The sequence below is a fragment of the Vidua chalybeata genome, chromosome 5, assembly GCF_026979565.1.
Source record: "Vidua chalybeata isolate OUT-0048 chromosome 5, bVidCha1 merged haplotype, whole genome shotgun sequence".
Lineage (NCBI taxonomy): Eukaryota > Metazoa > Chordata > Aves > Passeriformes > Viduidae > Vidua > Vidua chalybeata.
The window spans coordinates 4,032,123-4,051,240 of record NC_071534.1 but is presented as its reverse complement, the minus strand read 5'-3'; the positions used below and the strand labels follow the sequence as shown (position 1 = coordinate 4,051,240).

The 19,118-nt window shown below is 45.0% G+C and overlaps 1 protein-coding gene across 1 annotated transcript in view; it reads right to left on the bottom strand.

The window, feature by feature from the left end:
• The window catches only part of CACNA2D4 (calcium voltage-gated channel auxiliary subunit alpha2delta 4), a 123,163-nt gene that overhangs the window by 82,373 nt on the left and 21,672 nt on the right, over positions 1-19,118 (bottom strand). The window contains exons 10-18 of the mRNA XM_053942558.1: positions 18,872-18,961; positions 13,111-13,224; positions 11,956-12,034; positions 9,851-9,984; positions 8,966-8,983; positions 7,662-7,739; positions 6,306-6,386; positions 4,063-4,137; positions 3,046-3,132 (exon numbers count right to left, since the gene is read on the bottom strand). Coding sequence (XP_053798533.1) covers positions 3,046-3,132; positions 4,063-4,137; positions 6,306-6,386; positions 7,662-7,739; positions 8,966-8,983; positions 9,851-9,984; positions 11,956-12,034; positions 13,111-13,224; positions 18,872-18,961 — 756 coding nt within the window. The remainder of the gene's footprint in view (positions 1-3,045; positions 3,133-4,062; positions 4,138-6,305; positions 6,387-7,661; positions 7,740-8,965; positions 8,984-9,850; positions 9,985-11,955; positions 12,035-13,110; positions 13,225-18,871; positions 18,962-19,118) is intronic.

Here is a 19,118-nt window from a genome sequence, read left to right as displayed (position 1 = left end):
TATCCTGAAAGCTTGTTGAGCTTGTTGATACGTCTTTTAGCAAAAATAAAGGATTTGGAATCTACGAATTTGCCAGTCCCAGTTACAGACTTCACTGTTTGGCAGCCAGAAATTCATTAGTGCTTTGAGAGCCTGGAAGAGGAGAAAACTGAGAAACCCACTAACTCCCTCAGACTGAATCCAAAGATCTTTGACATTTTAAAAACCGATTTATAAATTATAGGCTGTATTCAGCACCACTTCTGAGGGGCAGCAAAGCAGCTGTTTAGCACAGTAAAGCAAGACTATATGAGAGCAGGGTAGGCAGTGAGAAGACCACTTTATTCAACCCAGGTTCCAAAGGTAAAATGTAATTTTCACAGTGACTCCCAGCCTCTTGCAAGAAAGAGCCAGGAAATTTTTCCACAAGTACAGAAGCTTTGACTTCAGGTCTAGCCTGCCAGAGCATATCAAGTCTATTGCTTCAGGCTGGATAGAAAAAAATAGGTGGGAAGTAACTTACTCATTCACAAATTGTTTCCTTACTTCCAGAGACAGGCCTCCATTCAGGTGCTAGCCAGTCTCAACTGCATTGGCTTTACAAGGCCACGGTTTTGTTTATTATGGCTGTTTGATGTGGGTTATTTACAGACCTAGAATATGAAGATCATGTTTCCCAAGGCCCACATCTTGGAAATGAAAACACTGGCTGGCACTATTACTCTTTTTGGCCAAGAGTGTTTGACCTTCTTCCAGAGCCTCAGCATACTCTCTGTTGTGGTCTGACAGCCTGCAGGATTTGCTACGGGTTCTGGGTTGAGAATCATAGAATACCCTGAACTGGAAACAAGGATCATCAAGTCCAACTCCCAACCCTGCACAGCATCATTCCCAAGAGTCACACCACGTCCAAACGCTCCTTGAGCTCTGGCAGGCCGGTGCTGTGCCCACTGCCCTGGGGAGCTGTTCCAGTGCCCAGCCACCCTCTGGGGGAAAAGCCTTTTCCTGATACCCAACCTAAACCTGCCCTGGCACAGCTCCAGGCCATTCCCTCGGGTCCTGTCACTGTCACCACAGAGAGGAGATCAGTGCCTGCCCCTCCTCTTCCTCTCTCAGGGAGGTTGTAACTGCAATAAGGTCTCCCCTCAGCCTCCTCCAGGCTGAACTGACCAAGAAACCTCAGCCACTCCTTGTATGGCTTCCCTTCCAGACCCTTGGCCCTTCTCCTTTTTCCCCCTCACACTGTGAATATCCCTGTGTTGCTTTACAGGGAAGGCCAAACCCTTGCTGCTGCCTGGCTGCAGGTTGCACTGCTGTGCATCAGTCGGTGTTTTTCAGACAATGCCAACTTCCCTCTCCTGCATTTCTTTTTGCAGCTGGCTGTATTACACATCATCAGCGCTTGGGCATATTTTTCCAGCCTGAACGTGCTGCTTATCAGCATTGCTGAGATTATACTGCAACTGATGTGGAGTCTGTCATTGATCTAATACCATAGCTACAAATATGAGTGTTGAAATGTTGCCAGCTTTCTGCTGCAGTGGGTGTATCTTGAGAGCCTCTAGACTTGCTGAAGTCACACTGCAGATATTGCTCACGTCACTGAATGTCTCTGCACCCTCTGTGACAGCAACCTTTCTTTCTTCTGGAGGATGCAGTACAGGAAGACAAAATGGCTTTTGTTTCTCATGCTGGTTTCATATTATTTTTTGTTCCCTGGATAGTTTTACTCTGATTACCTATGGACAGAAACCTTACACTTGGTATTGTATTTGTATTCAGGTATCAGTGTCAGTTGGTCAGACAGGAGCCCACTAGCCAAATAAATAGGAGAGCAAAGCAGATTTCTTTCAATGCCTGGATTATATTTTTTTTTTAATAGCAAACTAGGCAAAGAGGCATAGCTCTAAAAGTGGCTCCAGTGAGAGACAAAACAGCAATAGGAGTGAAGTCCTATAAGAAATCAGTGAACCTACAAGAAAGCTGCTGGCAATTTGCATCTTGGTGGTTCCACTGCATGTAAGACCTCTTATTTTCATCTTGTTTTCCAAATTATGTAGTTCTGCTGTGTTCCCTTTCTCAATTTGCCACTCTTCCACTTCCCAAATTCCTTTGATGTTGCCTTTATACTTGGCCTACACTAGTGGCAGTAGCTACTTTGATCCTCTTGCTGCTCTGTTTGTCCTGCCTGTTTAAGTGGATATCTATAAGCATCAGATCCGTTTATCTCAGCAGTCTCCCCTGTGATCCAGAAGCGTGTGTCTCACAGCTAATTCTATCTTACTCCAAATTCAGTTCTTATCTTAGTAATTTAAGTATCTATTTCTTCCTAGTTCTGAGTAAAATAAAACCAGCCACAGAGGAACCTCTCTATATTCTCGTTTTATCTGGGGTCCTAGATGTGCAAAGCAGCAGTGTGCAGCTGTTAAAGGTGCACGCTGTTTCCTCTTTATCACTTGTTAATAATTTTGCTCAAAAGACAGTAGAAAAGGGTTTGGCTTTTTTTTTAATCTTTTCCCTCTGGTCGGTTGCTGTTTTTAGTGACTCCATACCTGTGCAGTAAGGTGGTTTCTGGAATTTGTTTTTCCCAAGTCCTTTATCCTCTGTGTTTATTACTAATAGTGACTGCAAGCTTTAATCTCTTGATGAATGTACTGCCTTATTCCTGATCTTGTTAGTTGAGTGGCTTCAGGTGTATCTCACATACTGCGTGTGTGGGTGACATCACAGGACACTGCCACACTCCTCAACTACTCTGGCTTGGTATTAAGGCAGCATTAAGCATTTTACACAAAGACTGGCTCCCTGGAGCATCCTCCAAAGTGCTTCCTTCCTCCTCCCAGCACTTCTTTGTTCCATGAGAAGGAAAATTCATACTGGGAAGGAAGACAAGCACTTGGTAGGGGAGCTTCATGCTTTGTCCTCTTGTAAACCACCCATCCCTGTTAGTCAGAGGCAGTCAGGCACAGAAAAACAGCAGGAGTGCTCCCCACACCTTCCATATAGGCACACAAAGTAGTAGAAAGAAGGTGCTACAAGAGGCTAAATCCACTTTGTGACACTCACTATTTCATCCTGGTCTTCCCACTCCACTTCTGAAAGATCTACACTGTTGTAGTTCGGCTTAGGCTTCAGTTTCTTTCCTTCTTTATACTGGCATTTAAAAAAAAAAAAAAAAGGAAAAGAAGGAAAAATAGTCAAGTAAGTAGCTAGATCACTTCCTAAACCAACCCTTTAAGAATTGGTGTGTAATTTGAAAAATAGGGGTGTCATTTCTTCTCTGACTAGGAAGGCAGAATTTGTGTGGAAGGCAGAATTTCTTGGTCCCATGTCACATATTTCTTTACCCTGGCAGCGAGGGGCTAGGGGAGTTCCAGTGGGACAGGCTGCTCCAGGAGCAAGGGACAGACAGGAACACAGCTAAACTTACAGGTAAAGGCTATGGCCTCCTTCTCCTGAACAGATCAGAACAACACCCTTGCCTGCAGGAAATCAGTTTTTTTCCCTGCAGCTAAGAGTATAATCCCATTAACATTATAATACGAGCAAGAGATCTTTTCTGATGGGAGTCAGGCTTTAACTCCACTCATGGGAGACTTTTCACCTAGAACTAAGTGACGCAGGAGGGCTATTCCACTAATCTCCAGTGTGACTGGGAAAGGCCAATTGGTGGTGGAAGGGTAAAGCAGCGCCCTTGCCTGGCTTTGCCCTGGAAACACGGCGTGTCCCTTCTCTTCATACACTGAAGTGGCTCCCGGTGCCTGTGGTCACCCTGGGCAAAGGTGCCTTTCTGAAGACAGAGCCACCATGGGGCTTCACATCAGCTTTCTCTTGTGGTGACCACACTAATGCTTATAACTGTGAGCAGGTGGGTTTGTGCTGACCAGCAGGTGTCTGAGATGTAAAATCACCACGTGCCTGGGCATCTCAGCAACGAGGCCAGCTGGCCCTCCTGCTCCTGGGTGCCAGTATGTCACAGGCTGGTGGCCTTCACAGCTCAAAAACCCCAAAGAAATCGGAAGCAGCACTGAAAGTCACTGTGTTCAAGTCAGCAAAGGCTCTCAGATGCACAGCTCTACGTACCAAAGGACGGAGGTCTGGGTGTGAAAGGATGTAGCCGTTGTTGGTGTTCAGGAAGGCGTAGCCATGGACACCCAGCTGGAGAAAGAGGCATTAGAATAATCAGTGCTTTAGCTACAAACACTGCTGTGAAATGGGTGCTGCTGATACCCTGGCACCACCAATATTGAAAAATACCTTCCTTTTAAAGGTATTGACCAGCAGGAAATGGAATCCATCCCAAAGCAGATATTTTTCTGCTCTGCCTGTGCTTGGATGCACAAAAGTATGTGCAGGTAGTAGGTATGAGTGCACATTCAGAAAAATATGCCCTCCTACAGTCTGATTGTCAGCAGCACCCAGACAATTAGCACCCAGAGGCAGACTGAGCCCTCCACAGCAGAGATGCGCAGGAAATGGCCAATGATGAGGAATGTTGTGGTTTTAAAATGCTTTTTAAAGAACAGCATAATCTAACAAGAGCAGGCACTGGCTGACCCGATCTGTGAGAGATTTCCAAGAGAGCAGTTCCTCAGCTCAAGCCCATATATAATGCAAATTCCAGCTACACCCTGAGTTGTGAAAAATCTGCAGGTAGCCTGTGCTTGCCAAAACAAGAAGTGTCTGAAGGAAAACTACAATGAATAAAGTTGCTATCTTAAAAAAAAAAAATGTTACAACTCTATTCCTATAGAGACAATCCTGGAGGGACAGGGAAGTGAGGAGGTAAGTCATTTACAATCTGTCTGTGCATTCAGGGAATCAATTCTGTATTTCACACATCCCAGACCAAAACCTTGGACCATCTCTATGTGAAGCAGTTTTTTGAAAAACACACTTGGCTTAACTCAGTGTGGCAAGAATGAAACCAAGACACTGGATCAGCAAATTTCTTTTTTGGCCTATTAAAGCTGAAATTTCCCAGCCCAGTAAAAGCACAATCATTAATATATAAACTCCAGAGGTCTGGAATGCTGGATCTGGTCCTTTTGGAACCCATATGCCAAGTTGAGGACCCTAGGTTTCCAAACTGGTTTGGAGTTGGAGGAGTTTCTGAGAAGATGTGTCCTGCTGCTGATATAATGAAATCCAATTTTTTTCCCCCCTCCTTTCCTGGCACTGCTTGGAGGAAAGAACAGTGACCATCCTTAGCCCAGAAGAAAAAAATTATTGTTTATCTGTCCTTTGAGTGACATGGGGAAAGGGAGATAAAAAGGCATTATTCTTATACAGAAAATAATTGTATAAAAATTGACCCAAAGCAGGCAGCTTTGCATGCTGAGTGCAGGCACAACTCACAGTTCCAGGGCTGCCTGCAGGATCATTTCCTACAGCTGCCTGTTAATGGTCTGCCCTGCATCCATGTCTGGAAGCACCACAGAAATTCTGACAGCACTTTCAGCCCTGTGAGTCTTCAGCAATCAGATTTTGGACAACTGCCTCACTGGTAGTAGTTGTCTGATAGTTATTTAAGAGAAAACAAAAACTTGAAGTGTTGGCTCAAATTGCCAGATTTCACGGTGGTCCTTGGATGTGCTCGCTGTCTCCTGCTGTGCAGCCTGACTGAACAAAGGGTCACTGCCTGGAATTTACAGCAGAAACCAAACCCAACAGTGCACCTCTGGGGGAATTTCCTATGGATGAACATTTTTTTTTTTAAAGATACATTGAACAGAGGGCTAATGGAAAGTTTTTTGACTAACAGTTCTGGAGAGCAAATACTCTATCCAGGTACAGCACAAAATGAGTGAGAGCCAACTTTCTGTACGCTGTCCTGCCAAGAAACCATCATGTTAATCTGGAGAAAGGAACCTCTAGGCATGACAGGAGAGTTGGCTCTCCATAATCCATTCAGCCCTCAGTTTTTCTGCTAAGAATATTGACAGTGAAACGAGTACATTTTTTTGCCAGCTGGCATGGCAGCTCTTGTCCATTGGGAACTGGATATAAAACTTCAGTTCTTCTAATAGAGGCTGTCATCTCTGAGGATTTAGGTTGGTGACCATCAGGATGCAAAGGTTCCATGACCTTTTGCCAACCTACTGGATCACCCTGTCCTTGTGTTGCTGAAGCAGCCTAAAAGCTTGTAGTAGCGAATGATTTCATATGTGCTATATGGAAACCACACACCACTACATCCAACAACTCTTCCCTTATGCTCATAGTTTTTCCTACAGAGCAGAGAAGTGATTTTTCAGTCGTGCCCATGGAAGTGTGAGCAGTGACTTTGCTGTGCAAAGGAACCAATTGCATTATCTCAGTCTTACCTTATACCGTGGAGCAAGTTTTAACAACTCCCTCAGCGGTACATCAGAGCCCACCACACCCAGAAGAATGCCATGGGATCGCTTTAACACAAAGGAGAATCCATTTTCAGAAGCAAAACCTGGGTAGTTTTATACCTGAAAACACATTATTGTCTCCCTAGTAGTTTCTCACCCATCCCCTCTAGGCTTGTGTGAAAACAGTTGTTCAAAACCAATTAATATACCTCAAAAACTCCACAGAGGTTATTCCAGTGATTATGGAGAAGACTAATTCTACACAACACTAGTCAGTATTCGCTACTGTGATTCAAAAGTAACATAAAATCACTGAAAACAAGTTTTGAGGGCAAACCCCTGCATTCAGTATGTGTAAATACCAATAAGGACAAGAAAATAATGCAAACCAACACGAACAGGTTGATAAATTGGGCCAACTAAATCAAATGCCAAATACAGAACTGTTAACCTAGATAAAAGGAAATCCCCTCTCCATAACTTGGGGGTCTGGTTGTTAAATAAGCATCTGGAGAGCACTGTGGAAAAAATACACACAGGCTCCCACTACAGTGCTGTGCTAATGCAGGCTACGGCCAGCCCCAGGTGGAGAAGGCAGACAATCACTTGTAGGCCCTGGATGAAGAGTTTACCCCTTGTACAGCAATGCTGAGGTACCATTCTCCATTTTAAAAGGATGCTGAGAAATTAGAAATGCTACAGAAAAGAGTGTCTAAAGGGTTTCAAACCCCAGAGGAATTGCCCTTATCAAATCATCAAAATATTTCAACCTTTTTAATCTTATCAAGATAGACAGGTTTGATTTTATGGCAGTGTAGAAGATGCTTCCCATGAAAACTTACTAAAGGGTACTGGCTTCTTAATATGAGGAAGCCATTATGACAGGAAGGTGAGGTCAGACAAATTAAAAGCAGAATTTAGACACCAGTTTTTCACACAGAATTAGAAACCACAATGGAGAGAGCTCGGGCTAGATGCCTTTCTTCAACGATGCTTTTGCCAAAACCAGGGTATTTGGCTCATCTGTGTGAGATGTAAAGGTCTGCAATAAAATGCAGACTAGACAAGGTAATGATCTCTTCCAGCCTGAAATTTCAGTGTCTGTGAACTAGGCTTGCTTTGAAAATGGAAGGGATAAAACAAGAAGGGGTGTTTTAAAGAAACGTCAGACTATCATTCTGACAGATAAATTATCACCCATCTACCCTGCCAGAGGTCTGCTGCCTTCCCCAGTGGCTGAATGTTTCTTCAGAGGCCCTTTGGCTTCAGAGCCCCGCAGATTTCCAGTGCCTCCTGTCCTCTCCTGCGGGCAGAGGAGCACGGAGCCCACGCCTCACTCACCGTCTCGTTCTTCTTGCTGAACACCGGCATGGCCACTGTCGTCATGAGCAGCAGGCTCTGAGCCTGCGACGCAAAGAGCTGCCACAGAACAACAGGAGGAGTGTCAGCAAGTGCAGCGGCCCAGGGCAAGGCGCTGCAGTTCCCAAGGACCCCAGATGTGGGCTGCAATTGGCCACCTCCTTGCCTCCCACACTGCTAGGGAAACAGATGGCAACGCTTTTAAATACTCTGCGTCCAAGAGGACTGTGGGATGGATGCTTGCTCTTGTGGGGTGATGAGGATGGGATGAAAGCCAGTGAAATGCATTGAAGAGTTGTGTTAATGAAGAGACAGGAGCCTGAAGAAGTGGTGGCACAATTTATGCCCACCACTCTTTATGAGTGTAGACATAAGCACTTATACAATGAGCGCAAAAACCACCAACACAAGCAGCACAGAACAGAGAAAAGCAACACAAATATGAGCAAAATCACAAACAGGTATCATCTATACTACAAACATATGAATACCACAAATGAAAAGCACCAGAGACAAATATTTAAATGTCACAAATACACACAAAGCCTACTTATATACACTTGTTACTCAACCATCTAAGCTCAGGAAAAAGGGACGATGCAAACAGATACACCATAGTGAGCTATCTCTATGAGGGATACAGGACATGCATGTGCCATGGGATAAGAGATGTTCCCAATTCACAGAGGACAGATGCTCTCAAAGCACACGAGAGGAGGTAAAACAGGCAAGTCATCTGCAAAGGAGTCTCCCAAATATGCCTAGCTATCAAAAGATTCTAATATTTTGCTGCCAGTAACATCACTCCTTCCATCTCTTGTTTGATGTGAGTAGCAAGGCAAGAAATGACCTCCTGTCCCTGTTACAGAGCATGCTGGGAGCCATAAAGGAGCACGTCAGCAATCTAGTCACTTGTTGGAGATTTGGACTTGGTATCTCGAGTTACTTCTCTGGATGATCTTTTGTGGAATCTTCCCATTAACAGCAACACTCACTAACACACAGCAAGTAAACTTCTCTTGCACTTACCTGACATGTGGAAAAAGAGATCAGGTGAATTAAGCGACTGCACAACACAGACAGCCCTACCTACTCTGAACCAACAGCACAGCTCTCCAGTACATCCAGCATTTCCTCTCCTCTCCTTGCCACTGCAAGAGGACTCTTAGTGCTGCAGCCCCCACCCCCTCCAGATGTACAGGCCAGCTGTGGCTGTGAAGGCTGGCACTGACACACTGACTGGCACAAGGGAGACAGCACAGGCACAAAACACAGGGTGCAGTTACCTCCTCAGACTGTGGCAGCTGGTGAAAGACATGGATGAACACACAGATGAATACATGAATGGAGGAACGAATGAAAGACAGGAGAGGTTGGGACAGAGGAAGAGAATGGCAAGACAAGAGGCAAGAAACAAGATGCAGGAAAAAATCATGCAGCAAACAAATGTCTGTGACTGCCTTGGGGAGCGTGACTCTATACACCAGTGCCAGAGGTGGCAAGTCTGCTGATAAAATAAACTTCCTGGGTAATCAGTAGCATTTCTGGAGGCTTTGATTAATACACTCAAGTTCCATGTCCCAGCCCCTGTTTGGCACAGCTCATGCAGCAGAAGACATCCCCAAGTCACCCTCACAGAGCCAAATGTCTTCCCACAGGGCAGGCCTGAGCCAAAGCAGGGGGCATTGGGAGTGCTGACTGTCTGGTCTTTTGCAGTGTGTCCTTTGCCCACAGGGCACTGTGGTGAGTTAGGTCTTGCTAGTTTAAGGAAGGAAAGAGTGAGATTTCAGCACCTCAGCTGAAATCTCTATCTCTGAGTAGCAAACAATTTGCAGTTAGCTACTAGGCTGGAGGAAATCAGCCTCTGTGACCCTACCCTGAGCCAAGAATAATCTATTGTGTGAATAATCCTTTAGAAGGTAACTTGCTTGCACAGAAGCACATCCTAGGTGACGTTGTGCCTGTGTGATTAGTCCTGGGCACCTGAGTCACTGCAGATTCATGTCTGAGTCTGCATGCACACCTTAGCTCCAGGAGCAAGCAGAAAATAAATACTGTCTGTCTCAGTAGAGCCAGAGACCAGTAATTTCTATCAATCAGCCAACTCCTGGCTTGTTTTACCTGAATTTCAGGACTTTATTTGGGTTTTGACTCGTGCTCGAGGTCCTTACCGCGCTGTCCATGTAGGCTTCAGTCCAGATGATGTCGTGGTCGTGGTTGATGACCATGGGCCGGCTGAGCACGTGCAGGTACTCCATGACATTCTCCTGGACATCTGCCAGCGTGGAGATTTGAGTGTAGTAGCCTTCATGGAGAAACAGAGGTGTGAGTCACTCTGCTGACACATCTCCCCGCTTCTAAATGAATGCAAAGCTAAAAAACTGAATGTCAAAGACTGAGTGTATCTACCCAGGTTGGGTAATCTGCTCTTTGTAAAATGGGCCTAGACATGCCTCATATCCAAAAGCATCTGTGGAAATCTAGAGTTTCAAAGCAGTGGTTCTGTTCTTCTAAAAATGCTGAAGCAATGTGCAAGATGAGAGTCTTGATATAACCAGATTTGTGCAAAGCAGATGCAAAATATTGCTTTGGGTCTTGGGAAAAACCTTCCTCTAATCAGACTGCCTTTAGTCTGGAAGGCCAAACACAAGCAAGCAAAGGTTTTCACCAGGCTATCCACTTGCCCTGCCCTATTTTATATTAAGATCAAATTCCCACTTCTTCCAGATTTTATCCATCACTCTTCAGTCTGCCTAGCTTTACATCCAAGGATGGCAACTACTTCCATGTACTTCCATTGGAAGCAGAATAAAAAGTGCAAGTTACTTATTTCCAAAGCTTTGTCCCTGCAGCTGGACCCACAGCAGCCTAAAACTACAAGGATTACAGGGGAAGGATGTTCTCAAGTTGCCAAAAGGTCCTCAGAAGTAGCTGCTGGTTAGAAGTGCTAGCACAGAGTAATGTCATAAGGATTCTTGTGTCCTGCTTCTCACCACAGGCATTGGTTGCACTTGGTATAGGATAGAATACATCAGATAGATGGAAAACTTTCCAATCACCAGGAAAACACTGCCATGTGAAAGAGCTCATGTTCTGATAAGCTTTGTGATGTGGAAACAGATTTAGTGTGCTTGAAAACAAGGACCAAGAGAGTTATACAAAACATTGAAACAGAAGAACCAAAATCAGGGAGCCCTCTGCACAGCTCAGATCTGGTAAGTGAGAATGCAAGTGCAAAGAGCACATTTTTGTTACCTGGTTATTCAGAAGAATGCATTCTGACATTTTACAGTGAACCAACAGTACCATGAATTCTCTGTCACTGATCTCCTGGCTGAATACAGAATCTGAAACCCAGGGGTTTGCTTCATTTAACAAAACATAAAATTATTATATGTAATTCATAGCGCTAATTAGATGAATGCTTGAGCCTTGAGAATCCCCAGCTCACAGAGATTCTACAGGCCAGCAACTCTCCTGTCAACTGTTCTCAGCAGCAAATGTTCCCATGCATTTCATGCTCTGCTGGAACCACTGCTTGGGCTGGAAAAGTTTGTACCTGACACCCAGCTTCAGTTTTCCCTTCCTTTCTTTCCCTGCTTATACAGGACACTGATGTAACTAGCACCGCTGTCTCCAGAAGCCAGGTGATGTCCAAACATGGATGGCTTTTTTCCCCTTTCTTCCTTTACTCTTGCAGACTCTGACAGTGCTATCTTGACTTTTTAACTGGCCCCAAATGCATAGAGGTGACTCACCTGCTGTGGATGGATTTTCTCATTCACTTAATTTCATGCCAGTTAGAGAGAATAGTGGGTTTGGGGTGGGATTAACAAGCTATTTTGGTACCTCAGTGAAAATCACTTACACACAAAGAATTTGGCCAGGATACAGGGGTTAACCTGCAGACCTGGTGAAAATTGCTGTAAAACCTTTAAAGCAGCAATATTTGTTTTATGTCTCAGCCAAAAGATGTCAGGCTCTCTAAGAGAGCTCTAGACAGATGGTCAAAAGCCAGCAACAACGAGCACAGAGGACTTAGGTGAACTACAGGCAGGATGAATCTTGGTCACAGTGTCCCTTGGCACGGCGACAGGAAAACGCGGTGGCTCAGCACGGAGGACTTGTGTTAGTTGGACACAGGCACACTTCATGTGGGCCAGCAGGGTCTGCTTTTTCCTTAGGTTGTCTTCCAAGCAAGGGCTTGTGGGCCCCAGCAGAGGTGGGTAAGCCTGGGAGGGGTGCAGGGAGATTGGGCACCATTCCCACACAGCACCTTTGTTGTTGCAGGCGATCCATTTCACGTTGGGGGCAAAAGTGACCTCCCGTCCGATGAGGTACGTGAACACCCGGACCTAGGAGTGTGCAAAGACAGGAGAATGAGGCTGTAATGTGCTACCAAATCCAAATGGCTGAAGTTTGGTATGCCCTTGAACGCTGCTGTGAATGTGGTGAGAGCAATAGCTCTGCCTTCACACAGAGACAGGAGCCTCTCGCAGCATTTGTTTCCTGTTTTGTGGCCTGGAACTTAATTTCCAATTACAATAAGCCCAGAAAGCCAAGTAGCACCCAGGATCATCTGAATAACAAAGCAAAAGTGCAAATTCTGTTTGATTTTATGATAGCAGCTCTGCCTGGCACTCAGCAACCACATGCAGAGAGGTTTATATCTCCCAGGAGTCCTTTACCCAGGGGAACAGCTGGCCACATGAATCATTTAGAGAGAGCTTTACCATTTCTCTTGCATTTGACCACCAACAAAAGAGCCAATCCTGAAATAAAACTGCTTTAACAGCCCCCTGCTCTGGTCTCTCAGTAGGCTGCTTCTCTCCCTTTGTGCATTGCTGCTAGCTGGGATGAAGTAAACAAATAAATCAGGAGGGTTTAGGATGAGCAGTGGTCTATTACATTTTCACAGCCAGCTCTGCTAATGCAAGCCTGTAATCAGACATCAGAGTAAAAAGGGCTGGAAGGCACCTAGAGAAGCTGTTTGGACCATTTCCCTGGCCACCATAAGAACTCTGAATAACCAAACCTCTCCTGAACAGGACCAGTAATAAACAGTCCTATGTGGAATTAAAGCTCTTAACAAAAGTTGGTTTTTAATTTTGAAATACTCAACTCAGTCTTTATAATCTTATCAGGAGAACATTTAGATTGCCCACACCTTTAGAAAACAAAGTGTATGAAAAGGAAAAGCTTCCCTGACCTAGAGATAGGCTTTTGTAATCCTCTCACCTCAGAAATCACCGCAGTAGGCTCCTGCCTGGCTGCTTCGTTTGCTTTTACAGTCAGGTGCCCATGGGCATTCAGGTACTGGAATATGTGAATGCTCAGCTTTGCCTGATATCCTGGCTCATGCTCTTCTACTCCCAGCACAGCAGAATAGCACCTTTCCCCTCCCTTTCTATTCATCACTTCCCAGACAAACCTTCCGATCGGGCCAGTTGTATTTTTCAAACACAGCTTCATAATCCTCCACGGCTCCGTCGGTGATCAGCATGATGGCTTGGTTACACAAACCTCCTTGGCCAGCATCTCTGAACTAAAACAGAGAGGGAGAGCACTGCTTATCCCACCACAGGCTGTTTTTGGGGAACTGCACTCTATTTATTCACAGTGGGCCACATCCTGACTTCCACTTGCAAACCTCACACCGCTCAGAAAGAGGATTGTGTTCGCATGCTGCATATAGGTTTTTTTATTTACACAGCCCTGCCTAGCACATGCAGCCACAGGAGGCTTTGCAGAAGTAAAATAACGAGGAGAAAATAAGTGCTGTAGAGGAAGGGTGCGATTCCCTGCTGCTTCACATCTTGCAGTCGCATTAGTTTATGCAAAACAACTATAGATTGACCATAAACATGGCAATTCTGATTTGACAGCGGTAACTGTCACTTTTTATGGCAGAAAATGTGAGAGGAATGGGAAATCAGACTCATTATTTCAGGGTGAATCCATCAATCTGCCAAAGAGTAGCAAAGAAGGGCAGGAGCATATGAAAAAAGAAGGCTACTGCCATTGGAGCTGGGAAAGGTTATGGACGTGCCAGAGAGAGAGGCCATACACTGACATGACAGATGACCTGTTATTTATGCATAAGAGATATTTAAGGCAGAGCAGAAGTGCACCAGGACTCTGGTACAAACACTGACGTGCTCCCAAGGGCACCTGCAGAGGTGTTGGACAGATGTGCTCCCAGAAGCGAGCCAGACCCTGCCTGTCCAGCCAGGGAGAAGCTGCCTTGGAATGCTGCCTGTCTCCTGCTCCGTGTGCTTCCCATGCCCTCAGGTACCTCCTCTAGAGAACTGAGGGCCCCATGCAGCACCAACACAGTGCTAAAGCCAGCAGCAGAGGCAGCTCAGGACATCCCAGGGACAAAACTTAGCAGCCACTTCACTGCAGCTGCCAGCTCAGTGGCACTCTGTGCTTCTCCTTGTCCTGCCTCTCACTGTGAGCAAGGAAAAGTCTGATCAGCAGAGGAGGGTACAGAAACTGATGCAGAGCAAAAAAAAATATGGAAGAAGGAGAGACAACAGCTCTCCTGCTAACAAGGATTAATGAGAAGCAATACATGAGATGAGGAGGATACAGGAGACCAACTGAAGGGTGACTAAGGTTACATCAAACAGCAGAGATTTTAAACTGGAGAGGATAGTTATATCTTATGAGAAAAAAAGGTATCCAAGTGGCACAATTAATTGCATAAAATGAAATCCCTGGATGGGAGAACAAGAGCACAGGCCATGAACTGGGAGTTTTCAGATGTTTTAGGGTTCAATTCACAACTCCTTTCATGTTTGGGAATGCCATGTTATGACAGACAAATGCCTTTACCAGTGTGGCTGGTCCTGTGGCTCCACTGCAGATGAACATCATGACCATGAATACCTCAAAGCCAGTTCCAAGCCCAGATTTCCCCAGCAATTTCACCACTCCTACAATTACATTGCAATTATGAAATTACCAGGCTCAGTGCTAATACCACCACAAAATCCCCTTCTATGTTATCAGTCCTGCCTCTTCCAGCTTCACACACTGCCTGTAACTACACTGCAGGAAGAATGGATTCAACAGCTTCTGAATGACCACAGGTACAAACCCCTCTCTGGCTGTGCCCCTGCTTGTACCACTGACCAGGACAGATGATCAGGAGTGTAAATAGGGTCATTTCTAACTAGTTGCTCTCAGGTGAAACATCTATGGGAAACACCAAGTCAGGGTGAGGTGTTTGGATGTGCTCCACCTCTCTCATGTCCCCACAGCAGCACATTCAGAGGGGAGACAGGCAGTAAAGGCTGAGGGTGTACAACAGGAACAAGCACAGCATGCTCTTAGCAAAGGAGAGAAGCAGGTGAGAGCCTCATGGGATTTTGCTAAAGACCAGCAGGTAGGAAAAAACCAGAGCCTCAAGTGAGCTATTTCTAGGACAGAGATCAAGTGGGTGCAGATTAGCAGAGAGAACAGACAGTGTGAGTGTCCAGCAGGGAGGCACAGGGTGCAGGAAATGCTGTCAGAATGAGGCTCAGATCACAGATATATGAACCTTGTGGTTACAAAAGCAGCTTATTCCAAACTGTTGCAATCTACAATATGTCACTTTAGATTTTTATTAAATTAACACTTAATTAAGGTCACTCACCATTTCATCAAACTACTTAAGATCTCTTCATGAAGCTTACTTCAGAACCCATAATACTGAGATACTGAGAAATTGGATGTTGTATCAGAACCAGCAATCTCCTAATTACAGGAGTAGATGATATTTTCAACAGGGAAAATGAGATCATCAGTGTCATAGAAATGGAGATTAAAAAGACAGATTTAGAAAACAAATGAACAAGAGGTAATCCCTGGTTTTTAGGTCCTTTGTGACTGGCTGCAGCTGTAGCAAATGATCTGACAGCATTTGCAGCAAGCTCTGAGCATAATTCCCTGCTCTGACTGAAGTCTCAGGAGCATGAAAGAAGAGGAGATGAGGAATAACATGTCCACAGCAGAGATGTCTGAAGAAATGCAGGCTGGAGCTGGGTCAGTGAAGGAGGCACAGAGCTGTATAACTTCAGTCACGTTGCCAGGACTAACAGGCATGATCTAATTAATTCAGGGTCACAGTCTCTTGTACTCCCTTGTTTGCTCGTTGCCTTTTGCTCTGCAGTTATAGGCTGGCACAGGGCTCCCAGGGAAGCGAGAGGAACTATCAGCATGGCCCAGAGATGTGCAGGCACGCGTGCTGATTATCTGCATGTCTGACCAGGGGACTGAGCAGCCCCTCTCCATCTCCTCCTGCCCCATTATTATGCAGACCTGCCTCTGGAATGGCCTCCAGGACTACTGAAAATTCAAACTTGGTGGAAAGCATCTTGTGGGGAGAAAATCAGCAGTAGACAAGAAAACAAAGCCAGTGAAGGAGAAACAAGAAAGGGCATTAAGCAAGATAGTAGGAACTAGTAAACAGGAAATTCTGAGTTTTGCATATCCTGAAAAATATGCTGTAGAATCTGGGTCCATAAAAATGTGACTGGAATCAAGAAGCAATTTCTAAGTGTTCAGAGAAGAAGCAAGAAAGGGAGTAAAAATAATACAATGTCAGATGATAAAAACCAGAGGGAGATGGTCAGGCAGAGCCTCCATCCTTTATCATCAAAAGGAAAATACTGTAATGGCTGGGTAATCGCTGAAATGATAAGAAAGTAAGAAAAGAATGAATGAATGAGAGGCAGAATGTCAAAGTGGTGGGGTTAAAGAAAAAACTAATTTAAAGCATTTAAATAATCTGTGCTCAGCGTGAAGGGAAAGAATTGCAGAAAGTGTAGCTGAACTACTTGCCTCATGGGCGGAGACCTGACTGGGACTATACAAGATCCCAAAGGATGAAGAGGCAATTAACAGAAAACACAGAAAATGGATGGATAAATTGTCCTTAAACATCTAGCATGCTGCAAGAAAAACAGTAATGCATGCATCTTGTGAATGTGTAAATGAATACACACTAGTGAGATGTGAGAGCCACAAACCTTTGTTTACTTGAATCAGCACACAGGTTCATTCTTTTTATGGCACCAGTTTGCATAAGTTACTCAGAATTTTATGTCTCACTGAAATCCAGTCTGTTACCAGTTTCATCATCTTTTTTCCACCTATAGCCATTCTGGAATGACCCACTCAATTAACCTCAATGTTTATGTGATTTCTGAGATCGGCAGTGAGTCAAGGCACGATTAAATCAGCCTGGTGGTAAGAGGAAACATCATTCCAAGGTGGCCTTGGAAAGCAGAACTTGGCTTTTCGTGTCCTCCACAGGGTGGGAAAAGCAACAGCTTTCAAAATAGGTGCTCTGAGTGTATCCTGAGAAAGGAGGACACATGTACATTGGAAAGGAGAGGCCGTGGCTCGAACACAGAGGAGGAGGGTGGATACTGCCTGGGGAGGGATGCTGCAGAGACACATCAGCTCAATAGGAATTAACAATGTGACAGTGCCTGAAAAAAATGTAGCTGTTGTCTTTCGTCCTGTTAAGAGGACTACGGTGTGCAAAACAGGGAAGGCAATTATTCTGCTCTGCTTAGCACCTGATCAGTGCTCTCAGCTGCAGCACTCACACACTGTTGGGGTGTTTCAGGGGAGGCAGCCTGGAAGCAGAACAAAGGGGTATAAATCCTGCAGGAAAAAGGGGAGAGAACAAGGCAGGCCAAGCTTGTTGAAACAAGGAAGAGAAGAGAGCAGCGAGACAGATTAAAACTTAATAAATAAGAAAATACCTCAAAAGATAGCACTTGACACCTGAGAATTTTGAAGCACTTCATAAATGTGTGCTTAAGACCATGGCCTCCCTTGGATGCATATTTTATTGAAACCATTTGGTTTGTGGTTCAATTGAAATGGAGAGTTCAAGTGGTTTATTGAGCATGGCAGAGAGGGACAGGGGGGTCTCTGGCTAGCTGTCCTCCTGAAACTGATCTGAAAATTGTGTCGTGGATTAAAATATGCCCTATCTCCCCCAGAGGATAATGGAGGAGAACAAAGACAGTGAGAGATTTGTGCTCTTCTTCAACCCCTCTTTGCTACTCATACCTCATTGAGTAGGTCTCTGCTGGGCTATTAATTCTGTGAGCAATTGGACTGAGGAAAATTACCATGGAAATTTTGCAGCCACTTTCATTACAGACATTATTACTGGTTGTCTCTTGTAATCAGCAAAGCCCGTTTCATCAGCGTGATGCCGCAATTTTCATTCTCCTGCGTGTGCTCCTGTGAGCAATAACAGGAGAGTCTGAGAGGAACAGCTGAGAGTGGGAATTTGTCTGATGAGAAGGGGGTAGTCAATTCCACCAAAGTTCCCCCTTCTGCTGGCTGTGACTGCACAGATTTGTTTCAGGACACACTGACAAAACCCCTTTTCCTCTACTATTACCAATACAGGTCTAAGAAGTTTCTTCTCTGTTACTATTAGTCCACTGGGGTGCATAGGCAACACTCCCTGGAGGTGTTTTTGGTTCAGCTATTTCAGTGGAGGACATATTTTGTCTCAGCTTTTAAGGCCCCTTCCAACCCAAGCCCTTCTATGATCCACAACCCCACTATAAACAGTGCCATGAGGGGATGGGTGTATTCAGCTGGTTCTTGGTCCTTTTTCTTGTTACCATTCCTTAAGAAACAGAATTAAGTTGTTTGTTTACCTCCAGGCTACTGAATTTCCTATTCACATGAGGCAATGAATTATTTATGGTTCTTTCCAGAGGGATTAATTCTCCTGTACCTGTGATTTCTTCCCCAAGCATTGATACTCAGAAAAGTGACATTGAAATAAATCTGAAGAATAATCTTTCATGGTTTCATTATCATCACTGCTCATTAATAACACTACTTACAACCAGAATTGTGGCCCTCAGCTGATCAAATTGTATTTTATTGCCACCAGGGCAATGCCCAGCTGTGGGGCTCATTAAGAAAACTCATGAGGCCACAGTCTTGATCCTTGCTGGGCAGGGACTGGTGGCTGTGGACATCATGCACAAACCAATGCTTCCCCTAAGATGGGTGAGCCCTGCACACTGCTTGTCACAAATTTGGGATCCATGAGATTAGCTCCACTGCAGCACCCTGCAGGGATGTGCTGTCACTGGGGGAGAGGAATGCAGCTCTGGGCAGGAACATTCCTGCCCCACACAAGCATCAGCACCAACTCTTACCTCTCTCAGGATTTTGAAGGACTCTGTCAAAGCCTTGCTCACAGTCCCCACTCCTTTTGCCTGCAGTTCCTCCACCAGCTGCTTGAAGTGCTGGCAAAAAGAGAGCAAAAAAAAAAAAAGCCAGGAATGAGATGTAGGCAGGGTGTTCCCTTCCACCAGGGCAGGAAAGAGTAACCCAAAAAGGCTGCACCCATGCAGCTCCAGCAGGACTGCATTTCTCAGTCTCTGACAATCCATGTAATATCAT